At 41.7% G+C, this 26,034-nt stretch overlaps 2 protein-coding genes across 2 annotated transcripts in view; one reads left to right on the top strand and one right to left on the bottom strand.

Moving 5' to 3' along the window:
* The window catches only part of rab1ba (zRAB1B, member RAS oncogene family a), a 192,904-nt gene that overhangs the window by 146,308 nt on the left and 20,562 nt on the right, over nt 1–26,034 (top strand). The window lies entirely within an intron of this gene.
* On the bottom strand, nt 19,706–20,815 carry sstr1b (somatostatin receptor 1b). Its single transcript, XM_071926090.2, has one exon. The coding sequence runs from the start codon at nt 20,810–20,812 to the stop codon at nt 19,706–19,708; it is 1,107 nt and encodes a 368-aa protein (XP_071782191.1). The 5' UTR covers nt 20,813–20,815.

The raw sequence follows: 26,034 nt of genomic DNA, 5'->3' as shown, positions 1-26,034 counted from the left end.
TAATGCTGACTGGACTTCATGCTGTAGTTTACCCACCTTTTTATTTACCACTACACTAAATACAGGATGTGAAGCCTGGGGGAGAAAAAACCAAATGTAGGAAGAAGAAAGAGATGATGAACAAAACAGGGAGGGGAGAGGACAGAGAGCCATAAAGAGAGGCGGACTGTGTGTGTTGGTTACAGCGGAGGATCGGAGGGAGGATGGGATCTGGTTACACTGTAGATTGTCAGTGTGTTTCTTCTCATGGTCCTCTAATTAGAACAGCATGGAGGAGGTCGACTGGCTCTGTGTTGCTAACAATGCTACGGGCCTTTGTGTGTGTGTGTGTGTGTGTGTGGATGGGGATGTGTGTGTGGATGGGAATGCTGGATGAGATCTCCACATCTGTTTATTGTTTTATGATTGACTCTGTGTGTGTTTGTGTGTGTGTGTGTGTGTGTGTGTGTGTGTACAGATAGGCCTACTCAAATCTATTTGTGATTGTTCTAGTGTAAGTCACAATGGATATACTGTATAAGTTGCATGTCAGTGTTAGTGTGTGAGTGTGTGAATGGGAATGAAACACATGAATCGTATAATGTGGGAATGTATGTCATCTTTAAAGCTTTCCCTCGAGGGCTGAACATGTGAGAGTTTCATTTCAGAAATGAGATAGCCACCATTTGGAAAACGTGATGCTGACTGTTACAAAATGATTGATAGCAAAAAAATTTGTGCCGTTTTTTAAAAGATGGTAGATAACGTGCGTCCTTGGTTGACGCAATGGTACCGCTGACTGACTAGAGCTTTTTTTTTTTCGAGAAATTTGTGTTTTTTCCCCCCGAAATAGTTATATTGCAGTTTGGATTCAAAGTCTTGAGTTTTGATTCTTGTCTTAAAGGCACTGTTTATGCTTTCAGTAGCAACAGTCAGTGAGCTATAAGATATAGGGTAAAAATCAATGTTTTGGTGACACTGTGTTTCTAAAATGCTGCAGTGTTTGACTACAAAACACTGTGATTTTGCTGCACAAGCTGTTGAGAGAAATAATGATGGACATTTTAGGTCCTTTCTGGAACAACCGGACCCCATTCACTTCAATAGTTTGTTTGAAGTTAGTTGTTACAGAAAAACTAGTACTCGCTATTCACTAGCACCTATAACAATGGAACTTTCACTTGAAGAATGGAATAGCAAGTTGTCTTTAACAAATACTTAACTAACGACTGATAACTAGTAGAATGGCTTTAGAGACTAGCGCTAATTATAAAAATAAAAGCTTACAAAAATAAAACTACTAGTAAAACTCTTTTGAAGATATCTAAACCGCATGTTTTGTTTTGTGATCTATTGTTTATTAAACTTAGAATAGGTAGGACAAAAGTGTAGATTACATAAGCACATAGGGATATCACACACAAATAAACACACGTACATATACACATACATATACACACAAAACATACATACACATACATAAAATTGAGAGAAAAGTGAAAATAAATTGAAAATGAATAAGTAAATAAAAAAGGGGGATGGAATGGGGCCAAACTAATAAAGTACTAGTGGCTATTGTTTTATGACTAGTACATTTTAGAGGATAAAGGACAAAACGCCCTCCCATAGCGAGCGTGCCCACACACAGAGTGGCATTTTCTTCCCAGGAATAAGCTTTCCTTCTCAGTCAGCGCTGACTTTCCAGTGCTGAGCCGACACTTCAGCAGTTACCCCTCATTTGCCTCGTCTGACAAACAGAATAAGCCTCCTCTCGCTTTATCCGTCACAGACTTTTGTTTTCAGACAGCTTGGTGAGATGGAGAGCATTTCTTCACTTCCTGCAAAAGCATCTAATTCACTAACGTTTGGGCCTCAGATCAGCTCTGGGTGCAACTAAATTTTTTCAGGCATTTTGAAGCGGAAAAATGATATATGGCGCACTTAACTCAGCTTATGCAAGTGATACCACCGCCTTTGACAGCGTTGAAGTGCCTGACAGGTTATATAAACAATATTTCAAGTAAATGAGAAGTACATTTTCAGAAATAGGTCAGTCTTAGAGACTTGGATCAATAGGTTTCCCTCTTCGCATCTTGTCTTACAGCCTCCTTGGCCTGTATTCTTCCATTGCCAAACATACACAACATGAGAATCTTGTCAAACCCTAATCATTCCCAGGCACATATTCCATCATCGCTCCCCCAATAAAATGTCATATTCTGAAATTTGAGGTTGGATCTACAGCATGCACTGGAATAATGGCCAAGCTCTATCATCTGCTGATATTTGACTCCCCAAGCCCTGGATTACCCACAAGCCAGTTGGATCACCACTGAGTGACACTTTGATCTCTTACTACTCTTGGTCCTCAAGGCCACGGACACAGCAGACTTTTCTGCTTCTTCTCTTTTCTTGGGATTCAGAAACCTTCAACTGCAAGACCTCTATTGTTTACAGCACAATTAACAATTACCTTTCCTATTCAAATCACCCAAATACAACATAAATACCGTCTTGACAATCACATTATTCATTATTCTATACATAATACATTTCTACGACTTTCTAAATCCCCCCCCCCCTTTTATGTCTTTAGGGCCTCTGAGCAGCTTTATAGTCTCTTTAACGGACTGAGTGATAAAATACACTTGCAGCTGAGTTTGCACTGAATAAGTAGACATAAGCATTGTCAACAGTAGTAGTGACAATAGTTTTTAAGTGGCAATTTCAATGTATAGCTTGGAATTATATGGTTCTGTCTGGGTGGAGCTGCAGTTCTTAGACATTGAGCATCAAAGATTTGACACCCAATCTGGCAAAACTGTTATGTACATGACTAGTAAACATACCAGTTATGTTTTTTTTCTTTAATGTTTAACCCCAAAAGGTTCTTTAAAACAACAAAAGTAACATTCAAAGATCATGAATATGTGGATAATTCAATTTTGATTTAAAATAAGTCACACAGAACCTTATAATTTCAAGCTCATAAAGTGCCAATTTTGAACAAAATGAACAAAAATGCTGTTAATGTTTATCAACAGTAGATCATTTCCATGAAATGTCTTGTACCTGCTGAATTTCTCAAAATGTTTATATTGTAATATTAATGTGTATTAATGTATTATTAATAGAAAATGGGAATCCTAACAGAGAATAAAGAACATATTGTGCGGACAGAGGGATGCTTATGAAATAGAAGGGAGAGACAATAACTGTCCTTCCATTCCTTCTGATACCTGGCGGAGATGTTGAGACGTGATACACAATGTGGATTTATCTGCTTTCACAAGTGCTGGAGCAGATGTTCGGGGTCATGGCGTTTGGGGAACGGAGGCAGACTTTGATCCCTCTGCCAGGGTTTTGTCACGGTCAACGTTTGGACCCTTCCCCTTCCCCCTTCCCCCTTCCCACCCATCCCGCAGATCCCAGGGCGAGGACGACGGCCCATGAAATGCTTCTGGTCCGTGACACCGAACCCTCGCCTGAAGATGTGGAGTCAAAATAAAGAACGGTACGCTCCGTTGTACCATTCCGAGCAGGGATCATGCGTAACCCTTTTCCAAACAATTCGACAATACTGCGCTTTGAAGATCGGCTTCTGATTTCACTTGGAAGTCCGTTCCCATGCTTCCTGAGAGTGGTACAAAGCAGCTCCTGACAGGTTCTCTCTCTGCCTCTCCACTTGACACATCAAACTTCGCACACCGGCGCTACACCAAGTACGTTAGAGACGTGTTACGATTGCACGGCAATGCACAGTGTTTTCATGTTCCGTAGGGGACGCGGCTGATTTGGGTTGTTACCCGACACAATCACAGATTATATGTTGTGGACACAAAATGATGTGACTGAATAGCAGGAATTAGACACACAATTTTCACTTAAGCTAAGTTTTAAGGCATATGAAGTAGGATTTTGCTGCTTGTGGCTTGTAAACACAACTTTCAAAGTTGACCCCTCCTCCCTGCGGTTGCCAGAACAGTAAAAACCAGTAAAAAAGTACAGCGAGGCAAAACGCCACGCACACAAGCCTCGTTCCAAAACGAGAGTGAATCTGTTGGCCTGTTTTCTGTCAGACAGGTAGGTGCCAGTTAGCTTAGCTATCTACTTTTCTACTACAACAAAGCTACGCTAACGGTAGCTAGCTGCCAGCTCACAATACACACTAGCTCTGACCAGTCTGTATTAAGAGTTCAGGACTGCTACCGTAGCCAGCCTGGCTTTAGATATAAAACGATGCACACACACTGTAACAGACTACCAATGGGCCATAAGTAATGATTGAGTAGGATCATTTTTGGATGAGTTTATGCTATTTCAAGGGGGAAAATCCTGCTCAGTATGCCTAAGCTACAGATGCCTCAGGACTGAACTGTAGCTATGAAAAACATTCCTCACCTGATGCTTCAATGGCAGATGCAATTGTTGTCCAGGTGGCTTCTTTTTAGACGGCCAGGCAAAATAGTTAACTACTTGAAAAAATATGATTGGTAACATACCGGTAGGCTACCAGAACATACTGGTCAAAATTTTGTCTGTTGATGCTATATTCACCAGCTCTTCAAGTTTATCTGGACTTAAGTGAGAAAAATTAGTGTACTTTGATGTCTCTCAAATTCTGTCTTTCAGGTCTGTGTGGACTGTAATGTTACACTAGAACACTAGAACTGGTACTTGTCTCTTGCTTTATTTGTCCCCTTGGATCAGGCTGTATCTCCTTATACTTTGTACTGTAAATAAAACGGTATCATCATAAGGAAAACAACAACAAATGCATCAATTTGTACCTTTTTCTCTTAAAGGAAGATCCATGTGAAACTATAAAGGTGGTAAACTCTATTCCGCAAATAAAAAAGTTCAACATCCCTGCTGTGTATATACAGTCAGAATGTTTCTTTGACGTTGAATTGATGCCCTTCGCAGCTTGAGATCGCACCTCTTCAAATATGGCATTAATATTCCTTTTTCCAAATCAACCATAGCTGCTTGTGTGACACTGACATTCTCAGTGAAGTGGGCTTCAAACGCTACACTGAGCCTGAGAGTTTGATATCCAAATCTCACCCATTTGTCTGTGAAAGACTGACAGCTCCACTCCTCGCACTCTGTGTCAATATTTAATGACCTATTCCTTTTTATGTATCCCTTTATGAGGAACAAAAGAAAAATACCTGGTTATACCTGGCTGATGGCCACTTACTGAATCCATCAAACAGTATATTTTTATTCCCAGGTGTGGAGAGCCATTTCCGCCAAGTGAAATTTGCTACTTTGTAAAATGCTCAGAGGCTGATAAATTACTGAGGGCAATGCTGCACTTTATCAATCCTCAGCTACCTCTCTTCACCAAGGGCTTCTCTTTGTGAAGATCTTTTGATCCATCTCAAGAAACCGCAGGGTTTAGAAAACAAGGATGGCTTTTTTTCTCCAAGGAACCTGGATCTAGGCAGGGGAAAATTAAACTAGAGTTCAGCAACACCTAGATGACTGACCTGACCTAATCCATGGATTTCTGTCTTTACTTTCAACAAAGACCCAATTACTTTCTCACGTCTCACTGAAGTTCAGTGGGTTGCACCATAGCACAAGAACACAGAGATTGCATGTCCCCCCCCCCCCCCCTTTCTTCAGTGACAGCCGTTCAAAGCCGTTCTTTTTTTCAAATTGATGAGAACAGCAATTACACTGTCACATTGATTACTTACAGGAAAGGCCTTGACATTTTGATCTACACACAGCACAATCGGCAGTGTTAATTTAACTCTAAGGGTGTAAAAATCAACATCATGCCAGTGTTTCTACAAGTCCACAGCCATCAGAGTTAATTTAACCCTTAAGATAGTTTTGAACAGTGGCCCCAGACAAGGGCGGATATTTCATTTCACTGTTGGGGGGGACAATAAACAGAAAAATTTCTCAAGAGCAATTCCTGAAGGGGACACCAAAGGTGCCGCCAAAAGTACTGTTGTATTAAATGTATATAGAGGTCCATTATGAAACATTTCCATAAGCACTTCATTCCTTTCTTATGAAGATTTTATCAAATTGCCTTTGATATTACTGGGGTCTTTCTACTTGGCGTTTCGGTGCACTGAAAAATGATCGGATGTCTGTTTTTCTTTTCTCTGCCATTTTAACTGACCTGGCTGGCTGACAAATAGACACACACACACACACACACACACCCCACACACACACACAGCATGCAGGTTATTTACAGTAGTAGGTGAGAAGCAACACCCATTAACTGAACTAAAGCTAATATATGCCTAATTAGATTTAGTTTTCCCGAAAAAGCAGATCTCTAATGTTTTGCTGTCAATGTAAAAGTCCAGAACGCTATGAAGCCTGCCAGAAACTTACTTCATATTTTAACATAGTGTTTGTTGTAATGTCTTTTTTATGAATTAAGTCTTCATTTATTTCCAAAATTATAAACAAAATTACATAGTGGCAGCCATTTTACATGCAGTAAGAAAAAAAATATATACTTAGAACCTAATTACGTAGGGTAAGTTAATCTTAAATATTATATTATAGAAATATTACTGTTACCATCTACAAAAGATAATTTTGGTATGAAAACCCGCATTTTAATTTAACCAAGTATCCTGTATCATAAATACATGTCTGGCATTTGTAACAAACAAAACCGCTTGAAAATCGGTCGAAAATTCAGCGAGTTATGATGATCTTAATTGTGGACAGACCTCCTGCCTCCATACACATACATGCATTAGGAGACGCGGCTCCGTACCAACACGTTGACACACAAGATTCAACCGCGAGGTAATGGAACAAAATGTAGTCTGCTTACAATTGTGAATGTGTTTTATTCTATTGAGTGGTAGAAGTAAAGAAAAATGTCTGACACATCCTTTGTTTTAAGTTAACCTTTGCAAAGTAGCTTCTTACTGGGGGTCAGCCACCACTGACACACTTCCAGAGATCCTCCACACACACTCGTACCGAGGGCTAATGTGTGTGTGTGGGGGTTCGGGGAGGCAGGTAGGCAGTGGACCAAACCACTGTGAGGCATATGAGAGAGGGACTCAACGCATTGTTTTGCGTCTATAATTAGCACAAGTGCTTTCAATGCATATTATTATATTATTTAAAATTATATAGTTATGTTTACAATGATATATTGAGGGGGACAACTCTCTGTTTTTCCCAGGAAGGGGGGGTCCGGACCCCCCTGTCCCCCCCGTAATTTCCGCCCATGGCCCCAGAGCCATATCAGCTCTATGAGTGGACAAACAACACATAATTGTGACTGAAAATTCCCCCAAATTTGCCGTGTAGCATTCAACGACAGGTGAATGTCAAAACAATAATCCTTTTCCACCTTTACGTGTGATGTGACCATGCACATTGGAACCAGCGGCTGATCTCAAGAACTCACTGAAGAGATCAGTTTAGATTTCACATTTTTAAAACTTGTGAACAAAGGGTAGAGTTTTCATAAATTTACATTTGTGGATATGGTGTTTCCCCAAGTAAAGCAAATTGTTAACCGGGAAAAAGGTGAAGCTGGGACGTGCTCGTCATGAAAAGACGCAGAAGAAGAGAAAGCTGAAAAGTCGAGTCAGGCGTGTTTGTCCAAATCCAGCCTGCCTGTGCACTGTGGGGCTGGAGCTGCAATCAATCCTCAGTCAAATGACAACAGCGGGGCAGACAGGCTGGGAGTGGAGATATTAGAAGCAGATGTCTGGGCTTTCTGTCCAGCGCTGCCCCGCTCAGCCAGCCTCCACCGCTTTGTTCCCAACCAGGGGAGGACAGGAGAAGATAAAAACAAACCTCTGGAGGGGGCTGGGGGGGGAAGAGAAGAGGCAGAGGCCTGGTTACACACAGGGAACCATCCACACTCTGTTTCTGTCTCTGTGTCCGTCTATCTTTGTCTGTTTCTCTTTGCCTCTATGGCTTTTTCTCTCCAGCTGGGTATGTTTTTTTATTATTTTTTTTCGCAAATCATGATCTAATGTATCAGAAAAGCTGAAGGGACATGGCAAAATTCAGTAGAACTGCCTCAATGTCACAAAAAAGTTTTTCGCTCACTTGAAGCAGACTTTTTTTGTCGATAAAGAAATTATAGCAATGGAAATGCATGTGTTCAATAAATAATGAGGCAGAGTTGGCATAACTGGCCCAACGACTGGTTCAATCTCTTTGCAGTTCAAAAGTGGCTTTGAACGTTCTGAAATGTGTACAATTTCTGTCCAACATGACATGAAATACCATGTGTGTTTCTGGTTTCTGATATGTATAAGTTTCCATCATGGTTGTATGACCATTAGTTGGTACATTAGAATATGACCAAGTGCATTTCTTTGTTTCGTTTACAAATGAAAGCATGAAATATGACCAACATTAGCTGACACTAAAGAACAATAACAACTGGTCCAATACTAATAAATTCTTGAAAGACTGTCCATTTTCTGGTGTATTTTGATGTTCAGGAAGCCGATTTATTCATCTCAACCCCGCTGATGGAAACACAAGATGACAATTCGCTTGGAACTTGCCTAGGCCTCTGTCCTATATAAATGAAATGTCCATTGTGTTTTGATACCAATGACGATCATGTGAGGTTGAAATGGGTTTCACTGTGCTGAGCACCTTTTTTTTATCACTCAATAAGTGTATTTGTCTTGATCTCGTGATTCTTTTGCTCTTTATATGAGGCTTTTTACCCTTAAACGCTCGTGTGCAGGTCTCACCTCTTCAGTATATTTGTCTTTCCCCCCGTTGTTCCCCTCTTGAGACTCACTTGACTCAAAAGTGAACATCAGCACCCCCTGACACCATCCTCTCCTCCAACTCTTTGACTTGAATAAATAACATTTCTGTACATTTCGGGGAGCCTGCCTCAGGGGCTTCACGCCTCGTCTCTTCTACCCTGTGAATACGCCAAGAACAGCCTCCTCCGAATGCCAAGAGACGTCTGCTCTTTCGGGAGAACGGCGGAGCGCTGCGGAGCATTGCATCGGCGCATCAAGGGCAGTGTGTACATATTGTTAACTCATCACTTTGCCATTCATGCAGTCTCAAAGGAAGCGTAGCCCGGAGAGAGGTAATAATCAAAGAGAGAACAAAGCCTCGCTGGAGATTTGTTTAGTCTAGACAATCCATCCTGTTGAAATCCCCGGGCTTGTAGGCTCGCACCTTTTGATACCGTTTACCATTTCTCATTCGGATCTCTGTTAGAAGTTCCATTTTCTCAACTAAGCAGACGACAAATGCACACTTTTTGCATTCAATGAACTCTTCTGCTCTCGTCACTTCCTGCCGTCAAATATCTGCACACAGAAAAAGAGAGGAAACATCGATATTGAAATTTCCAGGAACTTTCTGCAAGGAGAAAAACAAGCCAAGAGGTCAGTAGTTAAACAGCAGAGATGCATGGATGGAGGGAGGGCTAGAGTGGGTAACATTAATGCTTCCAGCCATGACACATTTTTCTCAATAGCGGGTTGACAGTATGTGGAACTGGCCCGGACCTCTCAAGCTGCTGAAGCGTTTTGTTCCTGGGTTCACACAGGTCAAACAGTGACATGCAGTCAGCTGCATGTCAGACCATCTGTATCGGTTTATGCATGGAAGTCCCCACTAGAGAGTCGGCCTTGAAAACTCACTGAAGTACAGACGCAGCCAGTTACAGATGATCGGTCTTATGAATGTACATTTTACCAAGGACTGGAACGGAGCAAAAGCCACGTTTAATTGACTGTACTGCATAAGTAGATAGAGGCAATTTGAGTCAATGCTCATCGTATTAAAGCTTAAATAGAACCGCAATCCCACATTAATCAGCAGTGCCATAACGGAATGATTAAACCAGCGCTTAATTTGAATTGAAAAGGAGTGCCAATGCATTGAGGTTGCAAATAAGGCATCTGACTGCATCTGTTTTAGCTATGGCCATGGGATTACTTTTCCTATTCCTTCGGTGTACAATACATGTTCAAGGCTGCGCTCTGTCACATGAAAAAGTGATGCAAGAGCATGCCATTATCAGGGCTTTGAGGCTTTTAGAAGCACTCTCGGGGTAATTGCCTTGCAGTGTTTACAGCACGTCAAGACCATATGTATATAATACATACATGCCTGGAGACCATATGGACAGTGATGTATTGGCTTTCTGTCTCCGGCTTTAGATAAAGACAACAGGTTCACATCAAGCGAGGCATAACAAATGGAAGAGCCATAGGACAAGATTGAAGCTAAGATGATTGTTTTTTTAAGCACTTCACTACTTTGTGCAATCTTTCTCCTAAACAAGAACTCTGTTGCACAATTTCACAGATTGAAACTCGGGTCATCGCCTGCATGACTGTACGCCATATTAGCTCACTGCGCTAAAGCCTGTGCATTAACTCTGGGCATGGAACTCCACTCTCCAGGTCACATACAGTTATTCATTACACAAATGTAGTTCACTATAAGCACATTCAGGTCACATTTGTACCGGGGATGATGTTTCTCCGAACTCAATGCATTGAAGTTGCAGAGCCAAGGATCAGTGTAGGGATTAGTTTGACTTGGACTTATCTCTCCTCTGCTTAGGTTGATTTTTAAGCAGTTCCTTGGACGGCCCCCTTAGAGGTGGAGGTCCTGGGTTTTCTGTTGCTAATTCCTGCTAAATTATGTTCTGGAAACCCCTCCGGAGACGTACAACGGCTGGTCTCGGTAGGTCCAGATGTGCCGGGTAATAAAATCGTAAAGTCGCTCTGAGCAGCAATCTTCCAAACGGCCTCCTCTCCAGGCTCTGACACACTGATCTGTCTGCTGCGACCTGACCTGGATTCCCACATAGGTGTGGGTCCTGTCTGCTCACCGGGGGGGCCGTCTAAACACAATGCCTGTTTCATTTGTTCATCCACAAATTGATATTTCACTACAGGGGCAATTTTTTTTTGTCCTCCTAGGGGAATATGGATTGTTCGCTGTTCGTCCATCCATCACACACAATATCTCAGATAGCACTGACCAGATTTTGAAGCATTTTCAAGAATTCTGCTACACAATTACAGGTCCAGATTTTAATAACCAGTTATATCTCCCACACTGCAAGTTGGAATGACATGACATTTAGTGCACAGACCCAGCCATCCATGCTCTACAATTTTGGCCTCCAGCACTGTTAATGTATGCCATATTGGATTTTCCATCATTTTGCGTTTCTTGAAAACCAGTTTTCTCCCATAAGGCTTTTTCATTTATTTACTGATTGGCCCATGACTGGATAATTTGTACCATGATTCAATATGGGGCGCCGTAAGTGCCAAGAAGAAAAGGTGAGCAGACAATGCAGATGACCCCGCAACATGTATTTGCATTGATCTATACCAGATTTGAAACTTGACTGACCTTTTTCAAAATTGTGTAACTCGTTACTGATTGGCCCAGAGGGGCACTGCATCATTTGTGGGGGACGACATGTTTACATGTTTGCTAGTTTTTATCGGCAATAAACCGCCACAATGGGGACTGGTATTCAGCAACATTTTGAAAACCTTGTCTAAAAGGCATCATTTTTATCTACAAACAAGATAAATGAAATCCAGGCAATATTATTTCATCCTGGATTAAAATTTTCAAGAAGTGGAACTGGATGCTGGATTCCCCAAGAGAGCAATGTGAGAGGCTGACAGTTCCTGAACATTTATACACCTGGAAACATTCATGCCTATACACCTGGAAACCACCAAGGTGAAATATGGGTTTAAAAAGTCACTGGTCATTTGGTCAAAGCAGTTCCTCCATAACTCCATAACTGAACAAGGGGAATATAGTGGACCCTACCTCAAATGCAGAGTGATGACAGGAATCTCTCTGCCAGTCACAGCCAGAAATACAAAAATGAGTCCAATGTGCTTTGTACAGTATACCACATTTCCTGTGTCTGACTCGGCTGAGGGTCATTCAAGGGAAAGGAAAAGTCTGCTGCGAGAAACTTTTTAAGACGTTCACAATGGTTTGAATCACTTTGTGGGGAATAATCCGTGTGTGGCTCAGAGACTGTATGTGTGCGCTCTCTCTCTCTCTGAATGGGTGTTTGTGTGTGTGTGCACTTTGTGTGTGTGTGTGTCCAACAGTCTCCACTGTAGTTATTTGTGGCCAATGAACTCTGTGCGTAAAATGTAATAGACAGACCATAAAAAACACATTAGCAAGTACTGCAAGGCGATTAAAGGAGTGGTAATTAAACAGAATGTTCCAGTTGCTTCTTGGGATGTCAATAAAGCATTCGGAAATGTAATGAAGGCACTTATCGTTTTATTTTTGCAGGCAGAGGTGGAGAAACTGAGGGTTTCAGAGAAGCTCTGCGTCTGAAAAGTGGCTTTTATCTGTCAGACTTCATATACATACTGCTTAATGCTTTTTTTTGTATCAGGACTGTATCACCCAGAATGAACTTTATATGTTTGTGTTATACCGAAGTGCAAAAAGTGCAAGATAAAGTGCAAACGGTGGGAGTACCATGTGACTTATGTATCTAGTTCCTGGTTTAGTCCTTTTTACTGTTTATCTATTTGCTGCAGCTTGTATTCACTTTGGAATAAAATGGACCTGAATCTTGCATAAGAAATGTTTTATCTTTAATTGTATGCAGATTTCCTTCCACTTACAATGGCTGTATCGTTTAAGACCTATGCACCTAAACAAACTTGATCTTATATATTGTTATTATTACTATTACTATTAAAGTTGCACTAGGCAGCTTTGCACTTTTGCAGCCACAAGTGCCAGCGAGAAATAACTGAATTTGCAGCCCCAATGTGTGGTAAGACGGATGTATTTTTACATAAAAATCTCACCTATTGCAGCTTTAAAGAAGGCGCAGTGAGTTTCACTAAACAGTACGGCTGATACTGACATACATTCTGCTTTTTACCGACTGGGTCTGGGTCCAATAAATTCCTTTTCTATGAAGTAGAGGTGCGAAAGGGAAAATAGGGGAGACCTACTGTGAAGTGAGAGGGACTTTGGGGTTGGGGATTTCATCATCATTCAGCAGGAGGGCGAGTGTGATCCACAGAGCGATGCTTAATGGTCACTGAGAAAAGCTTTGCCTGTCTGAGTATCAGCATTCAGTAGATATAGAACACATAAAGGCTTAAGTTTATTTGCCTTTAAAGGTGCTACATTAAACATCAATGTATTAGTGTCAAATTGTGATACCTTGGTATAATTACTATAAATGAGACCATGGTGGAGTTGATTGGTCGCCTCTGTCTCACACCAGTTGTATTGTTAGTGTTTCTCCATATTAAGACCACATTTCCCATAAACCCCATTGTTTCCTGTCCCCTCTCTCCCTCCCAGGCATCTTTACTGAAGAGGATAAACATGTTGGAAGTGATTCTTTCAGTTAAAGCAATGGCAGATCACCATCTGCCATTGCTAGAAAATCTGAAAGCTTTAACTCCGTTTGTGCTTTAAGAACAGCGCCCTCTTCCTGTTTCGTGCCGTAAAGCAATCCAGCAGATTTCCCACCAAAACCGACCCGGCATCGCACAATGTAAAATGCAGTATAGAGGCCCGTAGAGCTAAAGCTTCTCAGCAATGGTCTCGTCTGTTTACAGCAATTACACTAATGTCTCAAAATGAATCGAGAGTGATGTTAAAATGCTACACGCAGCACCTTTAAACATTAAAATCATTCAAGTTAGTCTTTAACTACTGCTAAAATTGCAGTGGTTAAAGACTCAGGGATTTTGTCTACTTTTACGAGAAGGGGCTTTCTGCTGACTGCAGAGTTTGAGTGTTTATGTTTGTATCTCTGGAGACGTAATTATCCGCTGCTGAAACGGTCATGAACCATCACTAACTTCACAATGTTTACGAGGGAGAGGAAGGATGGTTAGTAGGGTTATCCATTATGGTAGACCAAACCTCACCCCCCCCCCCCCCCCCCACTTACAGAATATTGATGCCCTTAACAATGTCACTCTGTCTTCTTCGACGTGTATGTGTGTGCGTGTGTGTGTGTGTGTGTTTGCATGCACGGACATGACGGCAGCATTCTTTCTCTAGGTGCTGCGGGGAAGATGGGACTGTTGCTCATTCGCAGTATCCCATATTTTATTTACCACCTTGCCGCATTTCTCTCCATACCTCCTAGAGAGACTGGCAATGATATCTGTTTTTGCCTTCTCTGCATTTATGGTTTCACGCAGCAAAGTTACCGTTGCTGTCAGTGTTTTACTGTTGCTGCGACAGCCCGGCTCCCTGCTCCTCTATCTCTATCTCTTTCTCTCTGTCTGTCTCTCTCTCTCTTCCTCTATCTGTCTCTCAGTATCTCTCTCTTTCTCATTGCCATTCTCTCGCTCTCACACACACACACTCTTAATTGTCAATTACAATTATTCACTTATCCGGTATACACTCCATTCATTCCTTTCTAGTTTGTTGTCATCCTCATGACTTGACCAGGGAGTCAACTTTTGACCTGCCATTTAATGCAGTGATTCTCAACCTTTTTCATATCCAGGACCCCCAATTTAGTCCGCTTTAGGGCCACGGACCCCCATTTGACGAGAGTTTTTCTCTCTGACCCAAATCTGAGAATATTTGTATTGTTAGATATGATTTTGTCCAGAATTCCATAACCATCTGTAATGTAGGTAGAGAGATAACAGAGAAACTATGATCAGAACAATCATTCTTCTACATTCTCTAATTGTGTTCACTTCTTATAAATGAAATAATGGTGAAGTTTAACAATTCATCAATTTGCTGGGGACCCCCTGGAACCCCCTCAAGGACCCCTGGTGGTCCCCGTACCCCACGTTGAGAACCACTGATTTAACGCATGTGTTCCCCAACACTAGACAAGTGCACATGTACGCTATGGTTTAAGCCTTTAATTAATTGTAACCATATAAAAGGTCAGCGCACAAGGTCTAATAGGAAACCGCCATAGACCCGCAAATAGAATAGCTGCTCAGCCACCGTATCATAATTTGGAGTAATGCACTTTTTATGGCTCGGCCATTGCTATGGATTTAGATGCTTGGAAGACTTTTAGTCACGCTACATGGAGTGCCACAGGGGAGGCCAGCGCTGCTCTAATCAGATGCAGAGTACTCTCCATAGGCACTACATCTACATCCTTTATGTGCCAAAGGAACTTTGTGTTCAGTCGGTTTATCCTCTGCATTCTCATTCAGCCTGACAGGTTAGGCCGCTTCCTCCATGTTGACATAAGGCATGCTCCTCTTGAATTACAGGGAACTTGTTGTGATGGTATAGCTGCAGAAGCTATATTGGGATTTGAGAGCACTGAGGAAAACTACTCTATACTGAAGGAAATGATTTCCTGAATTCTTGTTGATAATGATATATTAATGATGATGATAATGCATTTTCTGTTGATGCAGTTAGAGTTTCTCTTTTCTTTGTCTGTTCAGCCATGGTGGCTATCGCTGCTCATGCTAACTACCCAGTTTTTCTTCTGTTGATTCCAAACAAACCGGAAACGTAAAACTGCATCACTTCAGAACAGCAAATGTCAAAGCTTTCATGAATTGGATATAACAAAATGGACATTTGTTTCTATGAAAGTTGTGGATTATTACTTTTATGTTTATGTCTATTTCTCAAGTTGAGACAACCCAAGTTCAACTGTTAAATCTGCTAAAACACCAGAGTAAGTTTGATTTCTGTATGTCATTAATAACAGTTTCCCATTACTGTAGAACAAATTAACATAATAGTTGATAAATCGAGACTGAATCCCACCCAAGTCTGCAGGGTCTTTGCTATCTGCCTCTTTGGAAACACAGCATCCAACGCAACATATGTGCTTCATTTGTGAGTCCCTGTGAGCTGCAATTTGTTACCCTGCATGTTGTTACTTTTACTGCAGTCAGTGTAGCACATGGGCCGCCGTCATAAAACGGCACATGGGTCGCAGCCTTTCTCCGTGTCAAAGTCATGTATGAGCTCAATATTTAATGTTGCGTCATGCCCCTTGATGGATTTATGGCGACAACAGGAATTGTGACATAAATTGACAGGAACAGTCGGGCATGTTCAATCAGTTACAATATTGTGCCAAGCCTTCTGTTGGCAGTCTGGAACATCCCTCATATCAAGGGGTTTCAGCACTCCATCTGGACTGGCTAACACTGTCTTTGTGTGTGTGTATGTGTGTGTGTGTGTGTGTGTGTGTGTCAGTATCAGCCATTAGCCTCACATGCATGCGGACGTGGGTTCTTGTGTAGGCTCATGGTTTAAATTTTTTGGCAGCCTTGAACATGTCCATAAACTGGATGAGGCTTGAGGACTTCAGGTCTGCCAGGAGCGAGAACTAAGCAGCTGGCAAGACACTGCTCCGTCTCGGCTGTCACTGGCAGCCCGGCTGTGTGGTGGAGGAGGTACCGCACCATCACTGAAGTATTTAAAATGTGTGTGTATGTTCTTGCACTTTGGAGTGATGACACTTTGGCTGATCCTCATGTCTACAAGGAGCTAGATTAGGATTAGGATTTAATAAAGTTAATAAAATCCAGGAATTCTTTAAACCAGGCTTCTATGTTAAAACAATCTGGTTTATGCACTTTCCAGTTCGTTAATATTTTCCTCTTAATATATATACATACTAGGGAGATAATACAATTTCTGTTCTGTATATTATCAGCCCTCCCTCCCAACAAGACAATTCACTGGGCATAATTTAACACAGACACCCAACATTTCTCTTTCATGTGCCAGCATCTATTGGAGAGACTCTGATTCATTTTCTTTAGTCTGGATGGTGTGATATGCTCTGTGTAACATTTTAAGCTGAAGGATCTTGTATCTGACACATTTAGATATTGTGTTTGCATTTTTTCCATATTGCATCCCAACATTCTGTGGAGAGAGGCACGCCCAAATCCTGTTCCCAGGACTGCTGAGTGGGGATATTAACGTCAGGCATAAAAAGACCAAGCAGCTTATACATATTTGAAACCATGCCACAAGCAACAGCAATTTCCCCTAACTAACTCCCCATCTTTACCAATAACGGCTCCCATAGATGATACATGTCTTAAGATTTCAACTGGTGATCAGAAAAGAAATCTGTCAATCCAAATATTGCTTTACATTCAGTAAATGGTATCATGGTGTTGTTCCTTACAATTTGTCCAATCTCTAACATGTTTTTGCCAATTCACATTGGCCAGGGTGCATTTGCCCGGAACAGAGGGTTATTCCAAATAGGACAAGAGGAGAGGGGATTTTCTTATGAATAACTTTAACCATACTACATGAAAATTTTATAATAAAATTGTTTCAGGATTAGGATTTGGTTTTGGTGTTAAAATTAGAATTAGGATTAGGTTTGGGTAAGGGTTAAGGTTACATTAGGGGACTTAACATTCAACCTTTTCATGTTGAAAAGTGCACAAGTTAGTCTACTAAAGCCCTATTTGTTGATAAATTTGTGTGTATATTTGCACATAAAAAACGTTCAGACAAAAAACTCACGCCGCAGGTATATCAGATTTGATCGTATCCACGTGCGTATGTTGATGAATCCAAATCTATCCTAAATGGGAAGCGTGTGTACACAATTAATCAATTAGCATAAATCCACACCCATGAATGGCCAACTACTACCATAGGAGTGGGAGTGGTGAAATGTTGAAATCGAAGTTCAGTTGAAGCTTTTAAAATGCATTAACTTTAATAGTCTTCAAATTGTAATTCTTTGCACACAAATTTTCTTTAGTATAATCCTAATGATATTTTCACACACTTGTTGTACATGTATTACTACTGCTTAAGCTTCTACCTTATACTCCATACTCAGTCATTTTTCACTGTACACTCTGTGTTTCGATTCATAGTCATCTTTTTCTCTGTAACTGCTAGCTTACCTCCTTATCAGTGCTTTCCCACGGACTTGTTTATTCCGCTGTATAAATGGCCTTGCTCTATCTTTTTCTGTCAGTGCAGCCTCAGACCTTAGACTTGCTCTATCTCTGGATGCTGTACCCATACGCATTATGCTTAATAAATCTTGATACTTGAACAACATCCAACCAGACTGCGGTTCTTCATAAGAACCGCAGTCCGGGACTGTAAGAGAAAGACCAAAGAAAATGACACAGTATTCGCCAACAGTTCGCCAACAGCCAACTAGTTTACGGGAGTACGGGAGTACGGGAGGTAAAAGAGGACGGAATTTTTACTGCGGGCACCCATCCATAATAATTACTGACATGGCAGATTCGGTTGGGGCTAATACTACAGACATGCGTAATGATCACAATACCCTACCTCCCCCTGTAGAACTAATCCCGTCCAAATAAGGTTTATGTATCTTTTACAGGAATAGCATTCCTCAATCTAGGGTTAGGACTTGGGTTTAGGGTTAAATTAGGGTAAGGGTTAAAGTTATATTAGAATTTGGTTGTAGGGTTAAGATTAGAATTAGGATTGAGGGTTGGGGATGAGGGAAGGACTGTAGCAGAAGCTTCTCAAGTATAGTACATACTTGCATGTGTTTGTGTGTGTTTGTATGTGAATTCTGGTAAACTTGATTAGATGGACTGATTGGATTGGAAGGTGAAATGGTCAGTGGATGGGGGTTTCTAATTAGCCACAAGATGATCTTTGCCGTATGATTGGCTCACACCTTAGGGGATTCATCTGAAGAGGAAATGTCAATCTCCTTTTCCACGGTGATGGCACTCCATAAGCAAGGCGGGGAGAATTGATTAGACATGACCGTACATTGGTGTGTGGGCTTCTTGGACGTAATTGATTGCTGTTACCTTTTGAAGTGATATGCAATTTTCAGCCAGAGGTTTGTAAATTACTTCTATATATATGATGTCCTCTGGGGCTAATTCAATATCTTCACTCTTGGTACCAAACATGATGTTTCAGTCGATGAGTTATCTTGTGTGTGTGTATGGAGTGTTGTCTGTCTGGGGAATGTTCTGCTTCACCAAGTTCAGATGAAAAATTCATTTCACCTGTTCTGGAGTCACTCTCTATCTGAAGAAGAGCTGTCTACCTTTAAAAGTAATTTGAAGAAGGACCACACTGTCAAACATTTATTTCAGATAACTTTGTACAGGAACCACTTGGAGCTGCTTTCAAATTCAACAAACAGGAAAAAAACGATTGACTGACGAAACTGATAGAAAACATAGTGGTCAAAATAATGTGTGTTCATAAGCAATTTAGGAACTGGACCTCCATATATTATTTTTTATTCAGTCATTTCTCTCATGTAATGCAACTGAAGCAGAACATATAGATTTGATTCATTTTTCAAAGCTGAGACTCAAATGAAAACATTCACCAATGAATAATGAACAAATATAGATACAGCAAATACATAAATATACATACATAGAAATATTCATTTGTCACATGAAAACCTCACGTGAAGGACACACTTCAATAATTTGAACTTACTCTTGTCTGTGACACCTGTATGAAAACTGTCACAGAATCAAAATATTAACAATTTTTGACATTGAACATTTTGTGCTTACATTCTCCTGTGCTTTACATCCTTGCCCACTTTAAAACACATTAGTGGAATCTTCACTTCTATATACATCATTTTTCAGTGTCATTTTTTTCCGTCACCTTGTCAGGTAACTCTCCTGGTTGCTGTACCACATCTAATGGTCATCCATTAGTTGTTTTTCAGCCTACAGCATATTTTTCTCTTTAGGTACTGTTGCTAACACACTGGTCTGGTTGAGTGTTACAGTGTGGTTGTACGGGAGGTATATGTCCCGTTGCGGAACACCATATCAGAGGCCATACAATCTTTAGGGAAATCTGGAGGGCCGCATGTTGCTTGCCTCTTCAGTGCTACAGCACAGTAGTCCACCTGCTCCGCATCCAACCCCGACTCGAGCCACCGAAAACACACAATTCGCTGGAAAGAGCGGCGGAAATTATCGGACACGAAGCCATAGAGGATGGGGTTGGCGCTGCTGTTGGCGTAGCTGAGGATGACGAAGAGCTGCGTGACCATGGGGTCCGGCGGCCGGTGGAACACGCTGACCAGCTGGACGATGTAGAACGGCATCCAGCAGAGAACGAACACCGCGACGACCAGCAGCACCATGCGGGTGATCTTCTTCTCCGAACGCCGCCGTTGAAGCCAGCCGGCTTTCAGGCCCACCGCTCGCATCCTGGCCACCATCAGGCAGTAGCACAGGCAGATGGCTCCCACCGGTAGCAGGAAACCCAACAGGAAGGTGTAGACCACGAAGGCCTCGGACCACGCCGACTCAGGCCACAAGAAGTTGCAGTCCACGGCGCCGTCCTGCGCCGGGACAGTGTCTGCGAAGATGATGATGGGCAGGATGACTATGAGGGACAGCCCCCATACGCACACGTTGACCACTTTGGCTACGGTGGGTCTGCGGTAGCGGGCGGCCTTGATAGGGTGGACTACCGCTACGTAACGGTCCACGCTCAGTACTGTCAGGCAGAAGATCGATGTGAACATGTTGATACCGTCAACACTTAGCACCAACCTACACATCAACGAACCAAAGGGCCAATGGCGGACAGCGGCCGATGTGGCCAGAAAAGGAACGCTCAGCATGAACAGCTCATCAGCAATAGCCAAGTTCAGGATGTAAATATTAGTGGCTGTTTTCATTTTAGCATATTTCAATATGACGTAGATGACCATGGCATTGCCAGTAAGACCTACGCAACAGACAAGGGCATAGATGGACGGGATGATGATTTTACTGGCATCAGGCTCCTGGTAGTAGTCCTCATAGTCCATGCTTGTGTTATAGGGAAACCCTGTTGGATAGGACCCATAGTCCTGGCTCCCATTGAAATCCATGTTTACTAATGTGACTATATGAAATGGCTCACTTTTTGCTATTGGCAGGGAATCTGGTATAGTTTGGATGATGCTATATCATGGCTAATGTCTTGTTTGTTTCTATTATAATCCACTGAAGAGTGGGTCAAGTTGAATTGACAGAAGCAAAAATCCTTGTTCTTTGTTGAAGGGGACCAAGAGAGAAGTGTCTGTTATTCCCTCTTCTCACAGCCCATATGTGAGGCAGATATGGTTAATCTAAGTAAATGAGAGGCCTTGGCTCCCTTGCGTCTCCTGTTTCTTTGCTTCTCATAGATTTCTCACTCTAAAGCCCAAACAACCTTGATTTCCCCCCCCCCTCTCGGCTTCCTCAACCAGGGCACTGAAGCAATTTGTGTCCAGAGGCACCTACACCCTCATCTGCAAGATTCTTGGCAGCCAAACATATAACATTCCATGTTCATTCACAAATAAACGTACATCTTATTGGCCATCTGTTGCAGGTGGTAGTGAGTGAAGGGTTTTTATCAAAACCAGGGTGAGGCCATTTGCTATGACTCCAATATACAGAGCAGACAGAGCACTCCATCTGTTGATTGAGACGGAGTGTTTCAGCAGGTTAAAATCACGATGGGTGTTCACCTAAAGCTGGATGGGTGTTTGGTTCCTGGATTCAATTCTCTTTCTTCATTGTCTCTCAGATGGAGTCTCACAACTGGTCATTGTGCCATTACAGAGTCCAGACGAGCGCAGAGAAATCGACAGGGTTTGGTTGAAGCTTCGCCACAGGATACTTTACTCCCCCATATTCTTTGAGCTGAATCCTGGAAGCCTGAAAGAAAACATAAAGAGCCGTCACTCGGCTGGTCTCTGATAGACGTCCAAGCACAACATCAAATGGAGCTCTCCTCAAAGTTGAGAAAGAGGCCTGTAGCAACAGATAATGTTATAACTGCTGGATAATGTTATAGCTTGTCGAAATATAATAAAAGTCCTGACTGAGTCACAATGTAATAAACCTGTAATTTTTTTTTTCCTATTACATTAACCAGCAGCTGCCAAGAGGTGTAACTTATCAGTCGAAGATCTTGTTGCATTATGTGACTATAGAGGCTTTGCAGTTCTGTCACAAATCTATCAAGCAGGTGTGGCTCCACCATGGAGGTCCACAGGAGAATTGGCTACTCACTAATAATGTCAACAACCAGGCTAGAAAAATATTGTTGTGGTGTGGCTCATGCAGTAACATTAAGTAAAAGAGAATAGTTTGATAAAATTGATTTGTTTCCAAATGTAGGTTACTGTGACACAGTAAACTGTCTTGTCTTTAGCCCTAGTCTCTACTCCAAAACACTCTGAGTTGTAGCTTGAGAAGAGTCAGCTCAGTTAACCTGAACAAACTGTTAGTTAGCTGACTAGCCAGCAGGATACTTTAGAAGAGAAAAAAAATGTTAATGTTAACATGCAACTACTAGCAAATGCTAATGTTAGCCTCTACTAGATATGTTAGCTAGTGTGCAAATGTGTTTATAACAATGGTTAGCTGACCAGATACAATGGTTAGCTCGCTAACAAGCTAACAAGCAAAATTGATTGTGTATGAATGTATTGGTGATTAAATTATCATTTCTCCCTCAGCAGCAGCAGCACAGCAATTGCATGTCTCCGACAGCCAAGTTGTATGTTTTAGAAACACAATCAGGCATTCACAACTATTAGGCTACTCCCCAAGAGCTGAGGACCTCCAATATAGCCGGCCATCACCTGAAAGCCTTCTGTTTATTACATTTTCAATTAGAGGGGCATTTTATTAAAATTCTGACAGTATGATTTTACATGATCTGACAGTTATAACAATATCAGTTGCTACAAGGCATATGTTTGGACAAGGCAATATTGGACATGGACATTAACCATGCATGTTTTCCATATTTCTTGTGTATTTTCGGATTTTGCTGTGAGTTGAAAATACAAATAAACTATGATCTCCACATCTCAGAAAAACATATCAAAGATCTTCTGTCTTTCCTCTCCTGGCTGGAAGCAGGAGGTCGCACTAGCACAAGCAACCACATTTTCATTTCACCTCTTAGAGCATGCTTTCTTTGTCAGTATGAGATTGCAAATGTGGAAGTGCTGAGAACGGAACGGGGAGGAGAAAAATCCATCTGCCGCCTGTCACTAACAACGGGAAGGTTTGTGTATGAGTCTGAACAAGGGCTGAACTCATCTCCAGTCCAATTACAGCTGGATGGACGGATCAGCGCTGGAGCACCTTTGACACCCATCGGTGCTCTTAAAAGGTACAAACAGTGAGACAAATTACTTGCAATAATTGCAAGGTAAGAGAATTAGTCTGCTTTTTTTTTCTACCTGACTCATTCCCTTCTTCCCTCTCTTCCTCCGTCCCTCCATCCCCACCCTAAAATGAAAAGAACAGTGCAAAGACAACAAACCTAGTCCAGGTCATTAGGGAGCTGAAGGATAATTGTGTCTGTGGCTGGAATACAAACCACTGATTAAAGTATGAAACTGTGTTTTTCCCCAAATTGGTACCATGAGGGAAATTATGGCTAATTTTTAGCCAGCAGAAACCAGTGTGAAGGGAATAAAAGTATGTTACCATTCATACTTTGCAGAGATTAAGATTCAGAAAATTTATAATGATAAAAAGCTGAGTGAAGTTGCGCCCTTTTTGCACCAAATTTAGCCTAGGGTTTTCACTTGAGGCTTTCCCCTTTAGTTTAATCTTGTTTATGATCAAAATATGTTGAGCCAGTGGTGTAGTCTAGTTTATTGTAGTGGGTATACTCAGAGATTTGTTTCCGGGGGGATACATAATTGGCGGGGGGGTCTGGCGGTCCTCCCCCAGAAAAAAAATTGTAATTTAAAACAAATTTCCTGCATTTCTACACTGCCTAACCTCTTGGATTAAGTCAACAAACAGCAACCCTGTATAATGTTAACTGTCGAGCCGGGGAAATGACCGTCAAGCAACTGTGTTCATTGGTAGGTGACGTCAGGTCTAGGTCACGGGCCACGGCCCACGGCCAAACTCAAAGCCCCTCCTATATGGGAAGCCACCACATTCCACGCTTCGTAACACAGACAGAGCGCACAGGGTGAAGCTAACTATAAAGCAAGGAATCTCTGTCTGTCTGTCTGTCTGTGAGTGAGTGAGTGTGTCCTTCGCATATCTCGAGAACCGTTCGTCCGATCTACTTCACACTTGGCGGGTGTGACGCGACACGTTCAATATTAATATACTTTGAATAAACAAGCTAACAGCGCTCTGTGCAGCAGTGGGGCGAACGGGTACTGCACTAGTTTTATGAATGGAAGTGTGAATGGAGGAGATGCCTTCCCCTGCAAAACGTATTTTATTGCAGTTATAGCCTACTCTACCCGGTATTTGCGAAACAAAATCACTGAAGTGAAAGTTCTGTCACAAAACTATATTGTTACGTATTCTTGCACATTTTTAAGTGGGTATTACGAAATCCTGGAGCTTTCTTAGTGGGTATACGGCGTATACCTGCGTATCACGTAGACTACATCACTGTGTTGAGCATTTGACCATGAGATATAACTCTACAAGAGCTTTCCAATGATATGTAATAGTCATATTTGGCCCCTTGTGCACCAAACCCTCAAAATACAGGTTATATCACCTGTTGTTTGCTTGAAAAAAGACACTGGTGACATTTTTGAGTTTGTCTTTCCGTTTGTCTGTCTGTCTGACACATGATTTAATTATAATTTCAGTCCGTTTGCATGTTATATCATATATTGTTGAATCTGTTGAAGCACAGATAAGGCTATATGAACACTCGGTGGGTGATATTACTGATGTCTATCACCCTTCTACCCTCATATTGCTCTTTTTGTGTCAGCGATTTCATTTCATATCACCTCCGCCACAATTTTGAACTGTGGTCAAATCAATACAGTGGACCCATGAACATTAAAGTCAGGGGTGGAGCACTCTCAACTGGCACAGGTTAAAGGACTACACAGACTTTTTGGGACCCAATATCTGACAAGAGGATTGGCACCAAAATCCTTTGTCTTTGGTAGCTCTGTGTATGCTAACACTTTAGCATGCAGTATGTTTTAGCATTCACGACCCAAGGACCACACCATCAGTTGAATGCAAATGAGGATGTTTATTTAACAGATATGAATGATGAAGAGGAGACTGCGATGAATGGAGGATGGAGAGATATAGGCGAATCATCTGCGGTGTGGGGAAGGTTTCGGCGACGGATCCGCCCTTGCTCCCGGGCATGGCAGCAGACCCCCAGGGGGCCCTGTAGTAGAGGGGAGAGAGAGAGGGAGAGAGAGAGGGAGAGCGAGAGAGATTGAGAGAAAGGGGAGGGAGGGTGGGGCACGTAAACGAGAACGAACATATGCTGGGCAGGTAGGCATTTAAAGGGAAACGACAGGAAGGGGAGTGATTGAGGTGTGGTCCTGCTCCCGAACCTCAGCTAATATAGCTCCAATTATCCAAATTTGAAGATAGACCTTTTAGTAATCCGAAATTGGTGTTGGTTTTTACTCTACGGCTTGTAGATTCATAATTTCTGAAAACATATCTCAGTCTTCATCATTAGTGAAGTAACTTATGAATGAACAGCACAAAAAACTTTAGCTGTTTGGCTAACTTCGCTCGCTGTGTAAACAAAACAAGTTATACTCTAAGTCTCACCGAAAGAAAGATCTTCTGTCATTGAAAGTGCGTTCTTTTTGTCTTATGTCTATTTTACAACGTGATCTCACACAAATACGTGAAATGAACACGATCTCTAAAACGGCGATTTATGTGCTGTGGACACGTATTATGGAAAAATAACGTTTCTCCACCATGAAATGAATTACGTTCCCCCGCAGCGAATTGAAATACGTTCCTCCACCATGTATTTAAAAACGTTTCTTCGCCACGAATTGAATTACGTCCCCAAGGTTGGTTAACGGTTAAATTTAGGCAAGTAAAACGACTTTGGGTAAATTTAGGCAAGTAAAACAAGTTTGGTTAAGGTTATGGTAAAGTTTAGGCAAGTAAACCAACTTGGTTAAGGTTTGGGTTAAGGTTATGGTTAGGCAACTAAAACAACTTCGTTAAGGTTAGAGAAATGGTTTGGTCATGGTAAATTAGAAAAACGTTCGTTAAAATTTAAAATGTGACTTACGGTTGAAATGTACATTGAAAACGCTGGGAATCCAACCCTGGTCGCCGGCAT

Source organism: Centroberyx gerrardi, chromosome 23 (assembly GCF_048128805.1).
Source record: "Centroberyx gerrardi isolate f3 chromosome 23, fCenGer3.hap1.cur.20231027, whole genome shotgun sequence".
Taxonomy (NCBI): Eukaryota; Metazoa; Chordata; class Actinopteri; order Beryciformes; family Berycidae; genus Centroberyx; species Centroberyx gerrardi.
This window is presented reverse-complemented; position numbering and strand designations above follow the sequence as displayed.